The sequence below is a fragment of the Antechinus flavipes genome, chromosome 1 (assembly GCF_016432865.1).
Source record: "Antechinus flavipes isolate AdamAnt ecotype Samford, QLD, Australia chromosome 1, AdamAnt_v2, whole genome shotgun sequence".
Lineage (NCBI taxonomy): Eukaryota > Metazoa > Chordata > Mammalia > Dasyuromorphia > Dasyuridae > Antechinus > Antechinus flavipes.
Window position 1 is genome coordinate 560,950,559 of NC_067398.1, and position 22,714 is coordinate 560,973,272.

At 35.8% G+C, this 22,714-nt stretch overlaps 1 protein-coding gene across 1 annotated transcript in view; it reads right to left on the bottom strand.

The window, feature by feature from the left end:
• The window catches only part of FARS2 (phenylalanyl-tRNA synthetase 2, mitochondrial), a 631,382-nt gene that overhangs the window by 245,208 nt on the left and 363,460 nt on the right, over positions 1-22,714 (bottom strand). Inside the window, exon 5 of the mRNA XM_051970739.1 lies at positions 4,150-4,310. Coding sequence (XP_051826699.1) covers positions 4,150-4,310 — 161 coding nt within the window. The remainder of the gene's footprint in view (positions 1-4,149; positions 4,311-22,714) is intronic.

The following is a 22,714-nucleotide window of genomic DNA, read 5'->3' on the forward strand; positions in this document are numbered from 1 at the left end:
AGACTGGATGTAGATCAAAGCATAAAATACTATTAATTTTTTTAAATAATTTATTAAAAATAAAAAAATATTTTATTTTAAAATAAAAGGTATTTAAAATACCTTTTACCTATAACAACCTTATAGTTGTTAAAATTTTCACCTTATTGTGATTATTTGCTTTTTTTTTTTTCTTGTCTTTTCAACAATGAGGTGATTCGAGGCAATTTCAATAGATTTGTGATGCAAAGTACCATCCATATCCAGAGAGAGAGATATGAATACTGAATATGGATCAAAGCATAATATTTTCACCTTTTATTGTTATCGATTTGCTTCTTTTTTCCCCTTTCTAGTGTTTTTTTCTCTTTTGATCTGATATTTTTTGTGTGTGCAGCATGGTGAATATGGAAATATGGAAATATGTTTAGAAGAATTGTACATGTTTAATCTATATTGGATTACTTCCTATTTGGGGGAAGGCAAAGGAGGGAGGAAAGGGAAAAAAATCTGTAACATAAGGTTTTGCAAAGGTGAATGTTAAAAACTATCTTTGCACGTATTTTGAAAAATAAAATACTATTAAAAAAAGAAAATCAAGGTTCAAATTGGAACTTTATCACTTATCACTATTTCACTCCGAGCAATTTACTAAAGAACTATTGGAATTAGTTTCCTCATTTGAACTGGGCTAGAAAATCTCAAAAATCCTTTCTAATCATAAAAATTGTTGTTCCTCCACACTCAACATGAACATTTATAGTTGTTTAGACTGCCTCATTATTTTTTTTTTTCTCTATTCTTTTTTACTGGGGGAAGAGAATTTATTTAGCACCTACTATTCCTAACACCATGGAGGCAGGTACGTGGATCAATGGATAGAGCACTGGGCCTGGAGTCAGGAGAACCTAAATTCAAATCTGGCCTCATACTTTAACTAGCTGTGTAATCTTGGACAAAAATCCCTGTTTTCCTCAGTTTCCTCTTATGTAAAATGATTTGGAGAAAGAAATGGAAAATTATTCCATTATCTTTACCAAGAAAACCCCTGGATAGGATTGATGTGCTACAATCAGACATAACTGAATGATTGAACAACAAAATAACAATAATACCTTGCAATGTTTTCCTCTAAAATATAATGTTCTTTGGGAGCAGGTTTCTTGGGATCTCTGGAGCAGCCTTAGTTTCAGCTCAGTGTAATAATCACCCCAAATGCAGCCAGGAATTAAACTCCAAATCCTTTATTGTATCCTTCAAAGTCTTGTCTCCTTCACTTAGGGCTCGGCTAGTTTTCTGGAGGCCTTCCAGATCTTGTTTCAGTGTTCTCCACAGGATAGCCTGCCACCACTCTGTCTTCCTTCGTTCTGCCCGACTGCCATCTCTGACTTGTGAATCTCTTTGACTGAATCCTGCCTTGTGAATATCCCGGAGTGCATCCTGGCTGAGGCTCTTTAGCTTATATATATGTTCTCTTAAAGGTGTGAATCTTGTGGAATTGTAGTAAGTACTAAGTACATCTAGAGAAGTATTAAGCACCCTGCTAAACAACCATTATCTCTTATCAATTCCACTGACTTGGCACCTTGTAAGAATTCTAACAATACCTAGTGCCAGACATCATGAAAAAGTCTCACTAAATATTATCTCATTTGATCCTAAAAATAACTCTGCAATTATCTTTGTTTCAGAGTTAATGAAACTAAGGCAAATAAAGATTAAGTGACTTGCCTAGGCTTACAGCCAGTAACTGTCTAATGTCGCATTTGAACTCGGGTTTTTTTGACTCTAGACTCAGTTATCACCTGTCCCAGCTAGTTGCCTCCACAGGCTATTAATTACTTCTAGTCTAACCAAGGAAAGAGACTGCTACTTTTTTCTTATCTTAATGGCAAACACACATAGATATAGGTATGTATATACTCAAATGTATACTTACCCTTACATATATATACATATATATGTATATATATATACATATATATGTAAACATACACACATATGTGAGATAGAGTGAGGTAGATGGGGAATTTAAGAGTTTGAGACATGCTTATCTAGTTGCAGATATAATAAAATAAAGAATCCATTTCTCAGAGCTACATGCAGGTAGCTTTAATAAAGCAGGTAGATGTGATAAATGTGAACTTTGACATAGCGCCCATATATAAAAGGAACTAGCCTATGTGTGACAGATATAACTGGCAGCTTAGGTCAGTTAAGTGGGCAGTGGAGAACCAAGATTTGTGGTACTGAGTGTATTTAGGTTAAAGAATACCTCTGCTTTGTTGTACTGGTGTTCAAAGTAGCTACCTTTTGGAATCTTTGCTCTTTATTATGGGTTTCTCTCATTTTTATCAGTTGTGGTTTCCCTTCTTTTGATCTCCATCCATATTTTTAAACTTCTTTTGATATCCTGTTGTATTTTTCTTTCTTGCCACCTTTAAATCACAGATCTTTCAAAATCATTCATAAATTCATAGGCAAGTCCTTGACTTAAATGTAAATTCTTAGATTCAATAGCAAGTTTTAAAGCATGCATTTATACTGCATATGTTTATTTACAACAACCTTTCAATTTGACAACCACAAATGGCAAAAAACAACTACCAAAAAAATAGTTTGGAGAACTCATCAAAAGTAAAAAAAGTTCTGTATCTTGGCTTAAACTCCATTGTGGCAAAGGGCATACAAATAATAAGTTTCAACATGAAGATGTGAAAATGATGTATAATGTGAGAAGTTTGTTTATGACATCACTCTCAAGTGTAATTTAAAATCACAGAATCTTAAGAGTTACAAGGGACCTCAGATAGTGTCCTGAACAACCACCTCAATAGAAGATCAAACTGAGATACAGAGAGAAAAGGCAATCTGCTCAAAGTCACACAGCAATTTTGCTACCAGAACAGATCCATTTTTCCATAAATTCATGTCAACATGGGCACTCTTCTTGCCAGAGCTAATTACAATCCATTCATGCTTTCTCATTTTTCAGTTTTTGCCTATATCTTTCCACAAATCCTGCAGAGAAGATCTATACAATCTTGAACATTTTCTTCCCAATTCTTTAATATTTATGGAGATCAAAGTCATACTCAGATTATTCAGCTGTTATATCTAATACTCAAATCAGTTTACCTCCTTCTCTGATCGTGCAAATACTTAAGGATGTTTTATAAGCCATGATACAGTGAATGAAATATAGCCATGTCTTTTGAAATTTGAGATCTTAAAGCAAAGTCCCTTGGCTAGGGACTTATACATACTTATAAACAAAACCAAACCAAAAACGGCTCTTTCACTTTTTTGAATTACACTGATGAAGTGAATAACTTCAACATGAGGTTATTGATTTATCATACATTATTTCTTGTTTTTCCATAAATGTTGATAGATCTGTTATCCTCATCCTTTCCTTACTTAGATATCTTGCAAGCAATATGACCTGAATGGCCAAATTTGGAATGCTGGATATGACCAGAAATGGAATCAATGTCACTGTATATATGTATTTTTTAATTTAAAATTGAGTTTTAGAGTCTGATTTTAGAATAAAGAGTAACAGTCACTTTTGTATAAGTTACCATCTTAGTCTTTTGGATTGGGATATTAATGATCAACAATGTGTTGACTGGTTTAGTGAATAGCAAAGTGAATAAACTCTGGGCAGTCCAAATTCAGTTCCATTACTACCCCTGACTACCTGGAGGGATCATGACCACATCGATATAGTAGAAACATCTCAGATCCTTGATCTCTTTTTCTATATGTTGCTCTTGACAGCAACATATACACCATATATGTCACAGGCTTATTCTGAGGAAAGGACTTTGAAAGCCTTTAATATTTATCTAAATACAAGTTATTTTTATTACTACAGAACCATTAATCTCTCCAAATGATCATCTGTTTCTACCACAGCAACATCTTGTCAGTGCATTACTACTTCTATTACCTTATCAATGAAGACTATTCTCTAACCACAACTAGAAAAAAATACTCTATCAAATCCTCACTGTTTCCTGTTGTTTGCTTCTTTTCAAGTTCTCTATCTTTTCATTCTCACTAATAAAATGATTATTAAACATTTCTTAAATGTACTTAAAAACGTACTGTGTGACAAACTCATAATAAAATACATGTTTAAATAATTCTTGCAAATGTTCTTACCTGAAAGTGTACATCTTGGTTTATATTAGGTACACGGAATTGTTTCAGGAATCTTTCATCTTCACTCCAGAATAAGCGAATGTCAGGGATTTTATACAGGATCATGGCCAGTCTCTCCAATCCCAGACCAAAAGCCCATCCAATATTGTTTTGAGCACCAGCTTCAAAAGAATAAAAAATGTTTAAGGTGATACTCTAGGAGTTTAGAGCTCCATGTATTATTTCCTCAGCATCCATTATGACCAATTGGCAAATATTCATTAAGTACTTACTATGCTCTAGGCACATGGTTAAATGCTAAGGATAAAATGAAAAAGCAAAATATCCCTGCCCAAAACAAGGTTATGTTCTAAGACATGAGACAAAATATCTACTACACATAGATGATAACATTTAGTTATTGGAAAAGCTTTATTGAGGGTGAGAAGATGAAGACCATGAAAAGGCCTCCTGAAGGGAATGACACGAATAAATTTAATGGAGGTGAGAAAGAAGAGCATTATCATCATCAAACAATGTATTGAGTAACTACTATGTATGAGAACTGTGCTGTGTGCTAGGGCTACAAATAAGAATAAAATATGAGATGGAGCCAAAATAATGAAAGAGCAGGAAGAAGTATTGTGAGCTCCTCATCAAAACTCTTCGAAATAGATTAGGAAGTATACGAGATGAAATCCTGATGGGGGAATCCAAGAAAAAGGTCACAAACAATACTTTTTCAGCCCAGGTGAGTGTAAGGAAATAGAAAGATTTGTGAACAATGGAGATGTAGTCTAGCCACAGGCTCACTGAGTGAAACTCTTTAGCAGAGGGAAAAGTTGTGGACTAAGGCATGGAAGAGGAGATCATACTGGGGCACCACAATATCATGAAGGAGGAGGGAAGAGTTGCTAAACAGAGCCTCTGTTGCCTATTACCCACTTTGGGGCTAATGAAAAGGGGACGAGTGCGCAAGGATAAAGTTCAGGACAGTCATTAGCTCTGGGTGGTCTACTGTGGAAGAAGTTTAGAAATAGGTAGCAACTGTGTGAGCCAAACCTTACAAGCAGATCAGAGTTTGAGCTCTACCTTCTAGCCTACTAGGCTTCGGCCTGTACATGAAAAACCAGAATGATGAATCTGTTCTTAGAACCAGCAGAGTTCTCCAGCTCCATGGTACAGACTGAATCCAGTCACAGGCTGCTCAGATCTAAACTCAGATCAGGAACCTGCAGAATTTAGACAGAGGGAAGCATTCAGACTTTGACCTGGATCAGATCACTTTGGAAGCATTGACTTTCTAAGAGCTTGCAATAACTCAATGCTAAAAACTCCAAAAAACTAGTCTCAGACCTTCCCTCCAAAAGTGTAAAGAATCTAACCCTAATATCAAATCCAAAGTCAGTAAGTAGGCTAGAAGAAGGAGCAAACTAAAAAGAAAAAATTTCACCACAAAAAGCTAGCATAGAGACAAAGATACCCAAGACACAAAGCCAAAAGTAGAGAATAATTTTTAAGTATTAAAATAAAAAAATAAAAAAACAAGACTCAGTCACAAATTCCTGGAAGAATTCTAGAATTCTAAGATGAAGCAAAATTTTAAAAAAATAAAATTTTTTCATAAGTGAAATGAGAACATGATTGGAGAAAATGGAAAACAAACGAGAACTATTAGAGGAAAGAAATGGAAATGAAATTAACAGCTTAAAATAATAGGCACAAAAATTTGCCTTTTCAACAAAGTCACTGAAAATAGGAAAAAAAGGTCTCTGCACGTATATGTACACACACATGCATGCATATTTCTACATATACACACACACTTATAGACAAGTGTGGACCAAGCAACTAGTGCATAATAAATGGGGAGAAAAATGAACTTCCAACTATTCCTAATGAAAAGTTCAGAGCTGTGTAAAAAAAACTTTGATGTCAAACAGAAGAATTAAGAGAAAAAATCAAAAAGATGAACATGAACAAGGAAAGAAATTTATTAAAGAAAAGGGATAGGTAAAATAGGTAAGTGTATAATAGGGAAGCTAAAAGGTGGAGAGCAAATGGTGAATATAAACAACAATGAGCAAATTGAGACACAACAAGCTACATACCCTCAAGAAATAAGTTGAGGAGCAAAGCAGGAAGGTTTGACAGCATTTGTCAGAAGTGATGCATGTAAATCTTTCCTTTAAAAAGTCCCTGGCAGTGGAGACAGCTGCTATACATCACTGTAGCAGAACACCACTTCTAGATTGAGGTTTCTCTCTCAATCACTATGTCTCTTAACTTTGAAGTACTGGAAAGCAAGATACTATGTCTTAACTTTCAAAAAAACCAAAAACATTGCACATTTAAAAAGCAAATATATATATTGATAGGTTCACAAAATCAAATTTTCAGGCAAATACAAAATCATTTATGTCCCAAGAAAAATAATTGCTCAAGATCGCTCTACAATGCTCAACAGCAAGGAGAACTGAAGATAAGAGCTTTTCTGAGACTTACTTTCTCCATATCTATAGAACCTCAGAGGAATATCATGATGATCAAATAAGATGATTTATGTAAAATATCTTCTAAATCTTAAAATGTTTATAAATTTATCATTATTTCAGTGATAGAGAGGTACATTAATGTTGTTTTTTCTTCTCAAGGAAAAAAAAAAAAAAGCCATGATAAAAACCACAGGATTCATGGTTTCCATGTACTAGGGCAGGTAGTTGAGGTAATGAGCAGGGTATAAGCTTATAGTTAAGAAGAACTGAACTCAAACCTGTCCTCAGACATTGGACAACTCAGTTTGGCTCTCCTGCTTCAGTGTCCTCAATAACATAAAGATGATAATAATACTATCTCCTCAGATTATAGTCGAAGATCAAGTGAGATAATAATTGTAAAATATTTAGCATCGGGTCTGTTACATACAATTCTCCTAGAACCCCTTTCCTTCTTTCCTTTTTTGCTATTACTTTTCTAAGAAAGAAAAATCAGCTTTGATGCTCCTGTAAATTTTTTCTATTCTTTTAGCTAGGAAGTTTCCTTGTTTTAGCTGAAGAAGTCCTTAAACAGGATGACATTTGTGTTTCGGTTCTTTTTAAGCATTACTTCCTTTGATCCAGAAATATTATAATCCAAATCCTGAGCTTCTAGGTCAAAGAAAAAATACTGCAAGCAGTCATAAAGAAAGAATTCAAGTACCAGAGAGCCACAGTCAAGATTACCCATAATTTAGCAGTCCCCATCATCCAAAAAGTGGAGAGCTTGAAATACAATATTCCTATGAGATAGATAAAGCAAATATAAGTATTCCCATTTTAGAGATGAGGAGATTAAGGCATGGAGAAGTTAAATAACTTACCATGGTCACTCAGTGGAGTTGAACTATAAAGTTTGACTACAAATCCAGATCTTATTCTATTATACCACATTCCCTCTACAAGTCATAGAATACAAAGGACAGTTGGGGTAGGAATCAGCTTAAAGTTCTTCTTTTTTCTTCTATTTTTCTTGAGAGGGATAGCAATATAGAATGGATGGAAAGCTAGCTTCAAATCAAAGAAGATCTGGATTCAAATCCTACCTCTAAGCCATATTGACTGTATAACTCTGATTAAGCTAACCAATCAATGTTCTAGACCAGTAGTGGCAAACCCAAAGAGAAATGAGGCAACTGGACTGTACATAATGATCTCCAGAGGATGCATATTAACTTATAAAGTCACATTTTAATATAAATCTATGTTCTACTGTATTCTGGGATAGCTAGGTGGGTGCAGTGGGCAGAGCACTGAGCTTGGAATGAGGAAGACTCATTTTCATTAGTTCAAATTCAGTTTCAGACACTTAGTAGTGATTCTCTTAGTAGTAAGTCAATTAACTCTGCCTCAGTTTCTCATTTATAAAATGAGCTATAAAAGGAAATACAAATTACTCCAGTATCTTTGCCAGTGTCTCAAAAAGTCAAACACAACAACTGTATTTATTTTGTTAAACATTTCCCATTTACATTTAATCTACTATAGAGGCACTTGTTTTATTCCTTAGTTCTAGGTAATTCTCTGGAACTCTAAGTTGAAGAGAAGATATCAACCCATAATGGTACAGGGAGTTTGCTCTTCTGGCACTTGCTTTACCAATGAAATCATAGATTCAGCCCCAGTCTTTACATCATATTATTCTTTGTAATCTACTCTCCTCATTCAGCATCATTTTCCCAAACCTTCCTATATTTCTTTACTTAATTCTTCATCATATAGCACAATAACATTCCATAAGATTTTGACTGTACTTTCTTTGAGGTCTTCAGTTATAAACCATGGTTTTTCTAAGTCATATACTTTTAATCTTTAGTCTGGTTTCCTGCCCTCCCTTCCCTCTGTTTCATTATCCATTCCGTTGTCTATTTGTGCCACTGTAGTTATGTTTCTTCTAAATCTTTATTAATGACTTTTGGTTTTTATTCTTTACCTTTTGCTTCCTTCTCTTGCTCTCCTAGTTTTTAAGATTTTTTTTTTTTGCTTTTGCTTTTCTCTGGTTCTTTACAATAACCATAAATGTTTCATATATGCTTAGTAAACTGGCTCCTACCTGAATCTGTGATGATGCTACTAATATGCAATCATTTTTGTCTCAATAAGAGTAAGTGAGCCATTGCTATATGAAGGTACATGCTGGCATTTTCAACACAGACTGTTTTCTTCCAAAAGTTCATTTGTGTGTCACTTGTTTGGAATTAAGAATTATTGATATCAATAATATTATAAATGGCTAAGTTTACAGTTCAGGCCACAAAAGCTATATAGCCCAAAATGCAGCTGAAGAATTACGTATTTGAATGAAAAATAGTAAAAACTGTTATTATAGAAATACTAGTAATATAATTAATCAAAACAGAAAAACAATAACATTATAAAATCTAGTTCTTTTCCCATATTAATTGTAGAATCTCAAAGCTGGAAGGGACTTCAGAAGTGTTGGAATCAGACATCAGCTTGAACAGAATTTCCTTCTACAGTGTTCTCTCTACCCATTCCACTCCTCCAAATGGTCATCCAACTTTTACTTGAACTCCAAAGACAAAAAATTCAATTCTTTATTTAGTATCCCATTTCTTTCCCATAGCTTTGAAAAGGGACTGTCTTTTGCCTTTCTTTACATTGCCAGTGCTTAGCACAGTGCCTGGCATATTACTGGTGCTGTTGTTTTGTCATTTCAGTCATATTCTACTCTTCGTAACCCTATTTGGGGTTTTCTTAGCAAAGACACTGGGGGTGGGGGTTCATTTCCTTCTGCAGCTCATTTTACAGATGAAATCACTGAGGCAAACAGGGTTAAGTGATTTGCACAGAGTCATACAACAAGTATCTGAGGCTAGATTTGAACTCACTGAAGATGAACCTTCCTGATTCTAAGCCCATGCTCTAACTACTCTGCAACTCAGCTGCCTGGTATAAAGCATATGCTAAATATGTTTAGTGACTGACTAAATTATTAGGAAGTTTTTCCTTCTATCGAAGGAACCTGCCTCTCGGCAACTTCCATTTGTTGATTCTAGTTCTATCTCCTGGGACCAAGTAGAAGAAATCTAATCCCCTTTCCACATGTTTTGTTTATGTTTGTCTGGACGCTTGGTACAGAAATTCCCTCTACTGGTGAGGACTGTCTGCTTAGAGTCTTATGAGATTGTTCATTATAGTGAGAGATAAAGTAACTTGCCCACGATCATATCCCTAGTGTGTGTCCATCTGAGGCAGGGCATGAACCCAGTTTTCTTTGAGTAAGCCTGGTCCTCTGTCCAATAAACCACAAAGCCTCTTCTCTGTAATATCCCTTCAAATACTTGTAGGAAATTATCCTTCCCAGTAAGCCTTCTCTTCTACAGACTAAATATGATAAAGTAGTTTTTTCTTTATCTTGAATGTTGCCACTTGAAGAAATTCAGGTTTAATTAAAATATGGAAGGAGATTTATGAAGACTTTTGTAGCCATCCTGAAGGGGACTTTGGGGTATTTTCCAAGACGTTCAAGATGCTCGATAACAGCCTCTCCTTGGGCTACAAATGTATGCTAATGTCCCCTACTTTTAAAACAAACACACACACACACACACACACACTCTTTCTCTCTCTCTCTCTCTTTCTCTCTCTCTCTCTCTTTCTCTCTCTCTCCCTTCCTCCCTTCTCCTCCTCTCCCCTCCCCCCCTCCCAGTAGGAAAAAGGATCAGAGACAAGTGAAACTATTATTGTCAATCACTACTTTAAAGAACACAGTCATTAATCAATAAATATGTATTAAGTACCTACTAAGTACTAAACATTTTGCTAAGTACTAGGGATGCCAAAAAAAAAATTGTAAAGGAATTATCCTCCCATCAAGGAGCTGGTTACATCTAGAGAGTTTTGTGGTACTATATCATTTTTCAATTTTTCAAATTTTCCAAATTTTTTTAATTTTAAGACTTTCCTTCAAATTTAGACTGGAAGTTCCTTAAGGGTTAAGGACCCTGTCTTCATTCTACCCATGCTCAGTAAATATTTATTGCATGTCTGAATGGGAAATGAACAAGAGGAGCTAAAGAAACATTAATACTTGCTACTGAGTTCTTAAATGTGATCTTTAAAAAATACACATATATAATTTTATTTTTTATTACTTACATTAACCTGGTGATAGAATATTAAAATAATATGGGCCTTAGATAGTAGATGATGAATATTTACTGTTGAGATTCTTTTTCTTAATCTTGTGGTGTGGCCTTTAAAAGCTTGTTTCAAAAGTTTAATTTGTATGTATGAAAGCCTAGTTACCCAAGGTATTTGCTAATATTATTTTGATATCCCTACATTTATAATACCTCCTCAGTTTGTTTCATAATTATTCATACTCTCAGAATATATTTTATAGATATCTCTGCTCAGAAATCTCTCATTATGGTTGTGCCACAATACATCTTGAAGCATTTGTTTTCAAATGCATTCTTGTAATTCCTATTTAAAAAGATGCTAATCTATTAACACATACCATTAGTTAATTAATGATTATCAAGTACATGCTAGTGTCCCATATATACTTAGCAGACACTTAAGGAGAATTGGAAACATACAGACTCAAAATGTGATTACTAATAGGACAATAAATGATAAGCACCAAATTAATGCTTCTGGCCATCATTCCTCTAGAAATTAAGCCCATTCTGGGGAAGAGGAAAAAGAGGGAAGGTATTGAGTGATCAGAGAAGACTTCATGGAAGAACTGAGATTTGATGTCCTACTATTACCTGGCTATGCTCTTGCCAGTCACTTGACTATATTCTAAAGATTTAATCCTTTCATTTATGAAGTCCAATTTGAAGCCCCAGTGAACTGAATGATGTATCTTTCACCTAACCATCATTCCAGGTGGGTTCCAACCAAGTTATATTTTACACTCTATTTCCTGTCTATTTACTTGCCAGCCCTCTATATTTTCCCTCCATCCTTTACTCTCTCCTTCTATTTTCTAGTTCTGAAATCATGATTAAATCATCCTATCACTGACCTCCAAAGGGTGTCTAAATATACTAGTTTCAATTAAAATCTCTGCTTTTTTTGGGGGTGGGGGGTGGGGGGGCGGGGAACTAAAGAGCCCCATGCTGGTGACTACTCCCCTTCATGTGCAGTCTATTAAAGGATAATAGATTCTGAGCTGAAAGGGACTTTAGAAGCAATCGAGGACAGACCCCTCATTTTTCCATGAGACAGCTGAATTCCAGAGAGTTTGCTCAAGATGGCACAGTAATTATCTGAGGTGTAATTACAACTCCAGTCTTCTGGACTCCAAGTCCAGTGCTCTGGCCACTCTGCCTGGGTGCACTCAGCTTCTTGAGGCAAGGGTTATCTTTATTTGTGTATCCTCAGTGCCTATTATACTGCTTGGTGAATGCTTTTCTTTACTCATTAATTTTGAGATCAGTTATGGCAGGGAGGAGGGAGAATATTTGAAATAAGGAACACAGCATGCACAAAGGCATGAGAGCCAGAATCAGAGCATGGCAGGGAATGGATGGAATAACCATGACTAGAACACAGGGCTTATATCGGAGAATAGTGGGAAATAATTCTGGAAGGAAAAGTAGGAAATAGTCTGTGAAGGGTTTTGCTTGTCAAGATAAGGTTCTAGATTTTAATTTATAAATAGTGAGAAGTCATCAAAGACCTTGGAAAAAGGGACAATATGCAAAAAGTGACATTTTAGAGGAATGGAAAGAGACTTTATGGCACTTAGTGATTGGCTGTATATAAGGAGAAAGGATCAAAGACTTCTCTAACATTTTTAACTTAAATGACTAGGGATGTTATGGTTTATGGTGACTAATTACAAACTGAAACACATATCTAAGACTGAATTATTATTACCCTTCCCCCTCAAAATGGCTTTTCTGTTGTTCTCCAGTCATTAACATTAGAAATGTGAATTAATGTTGGTAGTAAGGCTTCAGTGGAAAGATCATGCTGATGTTAAGAAATTTTCTGGGGGATGCCAGATAAAAGTTAGGGCTACAGATATAGACCAGAAGCAATCTTCATAGAAAAAATAACTAAAACTACAATAGTAGATAAATCTGAGGGAAAAGCTAAAGAGATAAAACAGAGTAATTGAAGACTGAACCTTGGGGAATGCTCCCAGTCATAGAGTGGGAGGAATAGTCAGAAGAGAAGATAGAGGAATATTAAAAATTAATTTATCTCAGGGACTCTAATTCTTGTTTTACAGATGGGAAACGTTGATCACAAATGTGTTTAGAGGCATTAAAATGAAAGGAAATATATAGGTGCTATTTTAAGAGTGAATCTATATGCTGCTATTTTTATCAGAGAAGAGAAAGCAGTTAAAACAATTAGAGGAATATGAATATAATGGCAACAGCCACAAAAGAAATTATCAGAAAGTTCTGGGAAGAGCAGTGATATGTCTTCTTTTTAACACAATCAGTGCTGAATTTGAAGGCAACTACAGAAACAGAGACCATCATAAACCCAAAGCTTGATAAGGTGAAATACAGCGGTAGTGAATGGTATGGTTTATGGATAGAAGGCCACGTTGTATAATAAAGGAGATGAGCTGTAAGCAGGACCTAGGATATGGAAATTCTAATGGTATTGTTGCACTGGCACTTTTTTAGGAAGTAGAAACAACTGACTAAAATACAAGGGTTTACCTTTATGATGTCCTCTAGACTGATGTGCTTGGCTGCAGATGCCATAGGCTACTACTTGCACAATCAGCACAATGTCTCTACATTCTAGAGTCAGGGTAAACAAGAGCCATTGTGTCGTCCCCCCACCCCACCCCACCCCCGGGCCAGCTGCCACCTCCTTCCATCTACCTTCTTCAGACACTAGTGAAATCAGGGTTGGTGACTTGGCTCCATGAAGAGAAGTTCTAGTGCTGAATGAACTGCACAGGTCATTTTATAATGACTTCTACAAAGTCATACAAGTAGTAAGTATTTGAGGTAGAATTTGAACCTGGGTCCTCTGGTCTTTCTTCTCCTAGGAAAAGGGCTCTATATCATCTGTCCCAGTTCTATGCACTCTTCCTGCTGTGATTAGATCAGGAGTAGCAGGTGTGTGATATTCCCCAGAGCTAGACAAGAGTCTGTAAGTTCGAGTTACTGCACCATAAGGCCACATCCTTGGGGAGTCCCCATGGCAATAACAAATATACTCCCACCTGCCATCTCTTCCCTCTAGCTCTCAAATTAAAATGCTCTATTATATTCAGAGGCCAAGAACTGTCCTCACTAATTCTAAGACAGAAATGCTAATGTTTTCTATTGAATAGTAATGTAAGAGTCCCCTAGGAGAGTGTCTGGACTTATGGACGCTTCTAATGTAGCAGACATTTTTCCCAATATCTGGCAGGCAATGAGATAACCTTGTGCCTATCATTAACTGGAACCATTCTGCCAGCAAGTAATAGCATTTTTGATATATGTGTGTGTGTGTGTGTGTATGTGTATACAAATACACAGAATATATAAGAAATAATAGAATATTTTTAAATGGTAATTAGGAAGAGTGGATACCAGCAGCTGGGGAGATTTAAAAAATTTTCCTGTAAAAGATAGTGGTTTTGTTGCATCTTAAGGTATGAAAATTATTCTATCAGATGAAAGTAAAGAGGGAATACATTCCAGCTAAAAAGGGTGATGGAATGCCCTATAGATAGAATAGAGATTGAATCAATGAGAGAAGGAAGGAAGGAAGAAAAGGAAAGAAGGAAGGAAGGAAGAAAATGAAGAAAGGAAGGAAGGAAGAGAGGGAGGGAGGGAGGGAGGGAGGAGGAAATATGAATTATGATGATATAAAGATGAATGAATAAAGAAACAAATAAAGGAAATACACAGCCCGACCACCACTGTCCCTACCCCCAACTTTTTACTAACATCAATAAATCAACATTCAGGAAGAATACACAAACCAGCAGTCAGCAAGGTTATACACTGACAGATTCAACCTGTCAAAAGGGCCCAGTGTGCCCAAGGGGACATAATAACAATAGACTGAAAATAATTGTCAAAAACAATAGCATCAGATTGATAACAGCATTTTCTTGACATTAGTTAAGATAGGAGTTATCAAGAAAAGAGTCCTAGTACATTTAATCTATACCGATTTTTTGTATCTACAACTAAGGTTTCTATAAGCATCTTTAAATTACTAATGTCATACAACCCAGTTTGTCCCTTAGAGCCCAAAGGCTTTTTAGGGCCTTAACTGGACTAAAACAGCCAGCCACATGGGCAGAGTAAAACACAAAAATAAATAAATAAATAAATAAATAAATAAATAAATAAATAAATAAATAAATAAATGAATGAATGAATGAATGCATGAATGAATGAATAAGCAAACAGTTCAAGCCATTGATGTAGTGCCCATGGAATATCAAAAGACCTAAAGAAAGTTCTACATCACCTAGGACTGATTCTCTTTGAAGATCTACGGGATGAAAGGAAAAACAATTGTACAGGATGAGAAGGTGTGGCCAAGTTGTAATCTGTGACATTTGAGAATATTCCCATTTCAGTGAGATAATGGTTCCATTCAAACAGCAGGGACACATGCATATAGTCTGTTAGTACGACTGAGAACTACAACTATATTCAGATAGTGTTACTAGTTCTATTTTCCCTGTTTTTCCATTAGTAAGTTTAAAATAATTTCTCACTTCTATTTTTTTCCCCAATCACATAAAAGAGATCTATTCTGGCAGTTAAGGAATAAATATCATTTTTGCAGGAAGTATGAGTTAAAATTTTGAACTTGGAATTTCCTCTTACTACAAATAATTATATCTAGGTAACTGACTTTTACAGATGGAGAAGGAATACATCTTAGGCTGTGTTTTCTCTGATTTGTATAATTCAACATTAAATTCAAAGAAAGCCTCAAAATAAATAAAACATTTTCCAAAGCTACTCATTTCAAGCTTCTGTCTTGGCCTACTGCTGTTTAATTTGGAATAAGGTGAAAATAACCTCATGGTGAAACTGTATAAATCATTACTGATTATATATGGAAAGGCATTGTTGAAGGTGGCCAAAGAAGAGCAATCAATCATAATCAAGCATTTATTAAGTACCAGCTACATGTTAGCCACTGTCATAGGCATTAGAAATACAAAGACAAAAAAAAAAATTGGTTCCTACAGTTAAAAATTCTTGTGTTTTGTAGGGAGGAACAATGGGTGTGCAGATATATATAGCTATATACAAAATATATTTAAAATGGTAATTTTGAGAGAAAGACTATTAGGAAGGCACTGGAAGGAGGGAGAGGGATCAAGATAGCAAAAGGCAATGCAGAAAAAGTAAAGTGGTAGGAATAGAAACAGATTATATCACCAACAAAACCATGGATTAGATTTGGGAATACTTGGCAAGCATGACACTAATAGAGAGTGAAGAAAGCTTAGGGGGAAGAAGTTTAAGTACTCATTTTTAAAGGTTTTTTTGGGGGAAGGGGAAAGAGACCAACTCCTAACTGTACAATTAAGAAATGAGTTCATTAACTTATCCAAATTATTTCAAAGTTTGGAACACAAAGTCTTACAAAAATGAATGTTGAAAACTATCGCTACATGTATTTGGAAAAATAAAATATTATTGAAAATTTTAAAAAGAAAAAAGAAAATGAGAACAAGTTTGAAAATTTAAGTGACGGAAAGGATACTAGGGCTTTCAATATTAATGGGTAAAAATCAAAAGATGAATCCTTCCAAAAGATGAGGTTTAGGTTTTAGAAGAAAGATATTGCATTTCACTTTGGACATGTTAAGTTTGTGACAAATGTGAGATATCTGGTTCGAATTGAAAAGCTTAAATTGCAATCAATGAATTGGAAAGTAGTTGGTAATGGGGAACTGAAGGTCAGAAGAGAGAACAGGGCTAGACATAGTGATCTGGCAATCATCTCCATAAAAATTATTTCCTTTTTATAGATTAGTTTTGATAGATGCCGTCACTTACAGAGCCCATCATCATTCTGTGACAATCAGCAACAAACTTTGAAAATCTGGTATTAGGTACTTATGCCCTGCCTTCCCACTCAAGTCTCACCATCTCTTTAAAAAAATTCCTCACTTGATCCTCCCAACCCCACTAGCTACCATTCCATTCCGTCCTTTTCAGAAAAATCATGAAAGCCATCCACCCTATGAATTGGTGCTTCTTTTGCCATCACCCTTTTCTATACACAGCTTTGAATCTCATCATTCAATTTAAACTGCTCTCTCCAAAGTTGCCAGAGGTCTCTTAACTGTCAAATCTAGTGTCATTTTCTCAGTTATCATCCTTCTTGACTTCTCTGCAGTATCACCTTTGATTATCCTACCTTGTGGATACTATTCTTCTCTAGGTTTTCACACCACCAGCATCTCTTGGCTCTCCTCCTACTAACAAGACTGCTCTTTCTTAGTCTTATTTTTCGGTTCTTCATCCTTGCCATGCACACTAATGGGAAGTGGCTTTGTCTTGGGCCATTCTTTCTTTTTCCTTTTTCCATTTGATGATATCATTATCTCCCATGGATTCAATTATCATTTGTTTATAGACAATATAATCTCCATATGGATGATAATTGATAAAAAGAGATTAATAATTGGTTGAAAAATGATAATCACTCATGTAGCCACCACTCCACTTCTAATTCACATCACTTCACAACTGGATTGCTGCAACAATTTTGTAATTGGTTTCCATTCCTTAAGTCTCTCCTCATTTCAGTTAATATTCCACTCGCATGCCAAAATAATTTTCCTAAATTCCAGGACCCACCACGTCACTCTCCCTTGCTTCTGAATCAACCAACTCCAAGATGGCCCAGTGTCATAAAGATATTATTCTAATCTATGGAAAGGATACTAAGGAATACACATTACCATCTGCTGTGGTGTTCTACCCTAAGGACTCCTAGGCCCTCCTATATGACTAGCACCTGAAACCTTCTATATGTATTGTCTTCATCTATTCGAGAGAGAACTCTGAGAGCAGGAACTATCTTGTTTTATATCCCCAGCTCTTAGCAGAATGCTTGGTACATAGTAAGAGTTTAATAAATGCTTTTCATTCATTCATTCATCACTCATTTTAGGACTACATAAACAGCGCCATGTTTGGTATTTAAAGCTGATGGTAAGTGGCAGGGGCCCTTCCTGTCTTTCAAGTGTTACACTTTACGGCTCACCACTCATTCTGAAGTACAACTATGAAGACTTACCTCTGCATAGGCTATCCCCATGCTTTAGTGTCTCGGGCTTCCTTCAAGGATCAGATTCCCCCTTTTACAGGAGGCCTTTCCTAGTCATCTCCCACCTCTCCTCCCGCCAGTGGCTAGTGAACCCCTCTCTGAGATTATCTTCCATCCACTCCATATCTTGTATTTCCTTAGTTAGATGTTTCCTAGAATATCACCTTCTTGGGGGAGGGGGAGCAGGGGATTTTTATTTTCATTTGTATTCCTAGTAGTTAGCAAAAATCCCCCACAAAACTGACCCATAACAAGTTCTTAATCAATACTTCTTTGATTGGCTAATTTGATGTATTGATTTCAATCTGCTACTAAGTAGCTATGTAAGGTCTCTAAGTCTCAGTTTGTTTATTTGAAAAATAAATTGGATTTTCTAATCTTTCATTGAATTATCTAATCTTTGGATTAGATTGGATCATCTAATTGGATTATCTAATTATCTAACTGGATAATCTAATGTTTCAGAGATTGTTTTTTTCAGGTCTAATATTCCATTATTCTATCAAGTTAAATTATTCAGAAAGTTCAGGTATAAAAAATTCTGGCAATGGAGCAGCTATAAGGCATAGTGGGTAGAGCACCAGCCTTCCAGTCAGGAAGACCTGGAATTCAAATCCAGTCTCAGATACTTAGCACTTACTATGTGACCCTGAGCAATTAACCCTAATTGCAAGGGGTGGGGGGAGGGAAAGGAGAGAGAGAGGAGAGAAAGAAGAGAGAGGAGAGATAGAAGAGAGAGAGGACAGAGATCAGAAGAATACTGGCAACACTGATATCTTATTACTCAGGGCCTTTCAGCTTCCAGGCCCTCAAACTTTTGCAGAGACTACATGACATAACTTTATAACAGATATATACATTTATATTAAATTTACATTGGTATCGGATATGAAAATTAAATCATGTAGATATAACCAACCATATGGTCCTCAGAAAGAGCATTAACTAAGTTGGGAATTAGGGATGCTTGAATTACACAGCCTAATCTATCACTGACTAGCTGTATGAACAGGGTTAGGTCAACAAATTTTGGGGGGACATTTTTAAAATAAGGGAGTTGGAAGAGATAATTTCTAAAGTACCTTTTAGCTCTAAAATTCAGTGACTTGACTGGGGAGAGGGGAGCCAAGACGGTAGAATAAAGGCAGGGACTCTCCCAAGCTGTCCCCAAAACCCACCTACGAACCTTTAAGTAATAATTCCAAACAAGCTGCAGAGCATCTGGACCCACAAAAAGACAGAGCAAACAATGTTCCAGCCAAAGATTGTTTGCTTAGAAGGTTGGCAGGAAAGGTCTGCTGCAACAGGGTGGGAGTGCAATGCAGTCCTGGCACAAGCAGGGCACCCAGCCTGGGCCCAGCAAACCAAGAGTGGGCTTTGTGGCCTCTGAATCAGTGGTAGCAGTAGCAGTTTCCAGACCCCCAGACACACCAAAAACAACTTGGAAGGTCAGTGGGAAAGGTCTGTCACTCTAGGGTGTAAGGGGAGCCCCAGGAAAACAGGAGCAGAGCTTGGGAGCCACTCCATCAGCAGTGGCCACAGCTTCTGGAGGTCTCAGCCCACAGACTGGTAAGGGCTCAAACAGCTGTTTGGAAGGAGATTATGAGGGTCTCTTTGCTAGCACAAAGGCAGCACTCTGTTACTTTGCTCATACTCACATCTGGGATGCGGTGCAGGCTCTTGGTCCCAGGTAAAGAAGGAACACTAACACAGGAACAGAGTTAAAGCCAGAGTAGAACAGAGAACTCTCCTCATGTTCCAAGGCAGAAAAGGGGGCTCATGTTCACTCACAGACCACAGCATGAGCCAAGAGAATAATAAGCACACTTCTCCTTGGATCATACTACTTTGTAAAAACTGAAGACTAATAGGTCCCGAGGAGGACCTCTGAAAAGAGCTGCACAAAACCATTAAAACTTGGGACACTGCCCCCTCTACCCTGGAAACAAAGCCTTACAAAAAATTAATTAAAAGCAGAGTAATGGGCCAGGAACATGAACAAACAACAGAAAAATATTCTGACCGTAGAAAGTTACTGTGGTGACAAGGGAGGTCAAAACACGCACTCAGAAGATAGCAATGTCAAAGCTGCAGCAGCCAAAGCCTCCAAGAAAAATAAAAATTAATTTCAGGCCATGGAAGAGCTCATAAGGAATTTTGAAAATCAAGTAAGAGAAGTAGAGAAAAAACTGGGAAGAGAAATGAAAGTGATGCAAAAGGAAGTACAAAAAGCTAATGAGGAGAATATCTTAAAAAGCAGTATTAAAGAAGGCACAAATGCTCACTGAGGAAAATAATTCCTTAAAATTTAGATTTAAGCAAATGGAAGCTAATGATTCTATGAGAAATCAAGAAATAATAAAACAATACAAACTATCTCACTGGAAAAACAAGTGGCTCAGAAAATAGATCCAGGAGAAATAATTTCAAAATTATTAGTTTACCTTAAAGCCATGATCAAAAAAGAGCCTAGATATCATTTTTCAATAAATTGGCAAGGAAAACTGTCCTAATATTCCAGAACCAGAGGGTAAAATAGAAAGTGAAAATATTTATTGATCACTTCCTGAAAGAGATCCCAAGATAAAAACTCCTAGAAATATCATATTTCAGAACTCTCAGGTTAAGGAGAAAATATTGCAAACATCCAGAAAGACACAATGTATAGTGGAGTCATAATCAGGATAACATACTACCTAGCAATTTCTACATTAAAGGATCAGAGAGCTTGGCATATGATATTCTGGAGAGCAAAGGAGCTAGAATTGCAACCAAGAATCACCCACCCAGTAAATTAAGTTTAGTCCTTCAGGGAAGGAGATAGATATTCAATGAAATAGAGGACTTTCAAGCATTCATGATGAAAAGAGCTGAATAGGGAATTTGATTTTGAAATACAAAACTCAGAAGTATAAAAAATGTAATTCAGAAAAAAAAAAAAATCATAAAGGACTTAATAAAGTTAATCTATTTACATTTTTACTTGGGAAGATGATACTTCTAAACTCAGAAGAATTTTCTCATTATTAGGGAAGTTAGAAGGAATGTATATAGATAGAGGGCACTGGTATGAATTGAATATGAAGGAAAAATATCTAAAAAAATAAAATTAAGGACTTACATGAACTGATGCTAAATGAAATGAGCAGAACCAGGAGATCATTATATACCTCAACAACGATACTGTTTGAGGATGTATTCTGATGGAAGTGGATCTCTTCGATAAAGAGAGCTAACTCAGTTTCAATTGATCAAGGATGGACAGAAGCAGCTACATCCAAAGAAAGAACACTGGAAAATGAATATAAACTGCTTGCATTTTTGTTTTTCTTCCCGGGTTATTTATACCTTCTGAATCCAATTCTCCCTGTGCAACAAGAAAACTGTTCGGTTTTGCACACATATATTGTATCTAGTAACCTATTTAACATGTATAGAACTGCTTGCCATCTGGGGGAGGGGGTGGAGGGAGGGAGGGGAAAAATCAGAACAGAAGTGAATGTAAGGGATAATGTTGTAAATTACCCTGGTATGGGTTCTGTCAATAAAAAGTTATTTTTAAAAAAATAAATAAATAAAAATAAAATAAAATTAAGGGTTGAGAGAGTAATATACTGGGAGAAAGGGAAAGGTGGAATGGCATAAATCATCTGCTGCAAAAAAGGTAAGAAAAAGCTTTTATAGTAGAGGGGAAAACAGAGAGTAGGGGAGTGGACTGAATCATCAGAATTGGCTCAAAGAGGAAATAATATACACATTCAATATGGACATAGAAAGCTTTCTTATCCTATAAGAAAGGAGTGGAAGGGGATATAAGAAGGAGGGAGGGTAATAGAAGGAAAAGCATGTTGGGGGAGAAGATAATCAGAAGCAAAATACTTTTGAGGAAAGACAGGATGAAAAGAGAGAATAAATGGGGAAAGTCAATTAGCAATAGTAACTGTGAAAAGAATTTTGAAGCAAGTTTCTCTGACAAAGACCCTATTTTTCAAACACATAGGGAACTGAGTCAAATTTATAAAAACTAAGAGTCATTTCCTAATTGATAAATGATCCAAAAATATGAGCAGTTATCAGATGAACTAATTAAACTATTTACAGCCATATTTTAAAATGCTCTCACTATTGATTGGAGAAATTAAAATTAAAACAATTTTGAGGTACTACCTCATAACTATTAGTGATTAATGGGCCAGAAAAGGAAAATGACCAATCTAGGAGGGAATGTGGAAAAAATTAAGCAGAATACATTGTTGGTGGAATTGTGAACTAATTCAACCATTCTGAGGAACAATTTGGAACTTTGACCAAGGGATTATAAAATCATGCATATTCTTTGATCTAACAATGCCATTACTAGGCATGTATCCTAAAAAAGATTAAAAAATAAAAGGAAAAGGACCTATATGTACAAACATATTTAAAGCAGTTTTTTTCTCAGGAAAAAGAATTGGTAATTGAGGAAATGCCCATCAATTGGGGAATGGCTGAATAAACTGTGGTAAGTGATTATGATGATATACTATTGTTCTATAAGAAATTATTATCAGGATGACTTGAGAAAAATTGGGAAAGTCCTCCATGAGATCATGCAAAATGAATTGTATGGTGTACAGAGTAATAGCAAGGTTGTGGGAAATTCAGATGTGAATGATTTTGTTATTCTTAGAAATATAATGATCTAAAGGCTACTCTAAACAATTTATGATGAAAAATGTTATTCATACCCAGATTGAGGCATACTTTTTTTTTAACTTCATTTTTCTTTAGTTTTTTTTTTTTTTTTTTTTTTTAGA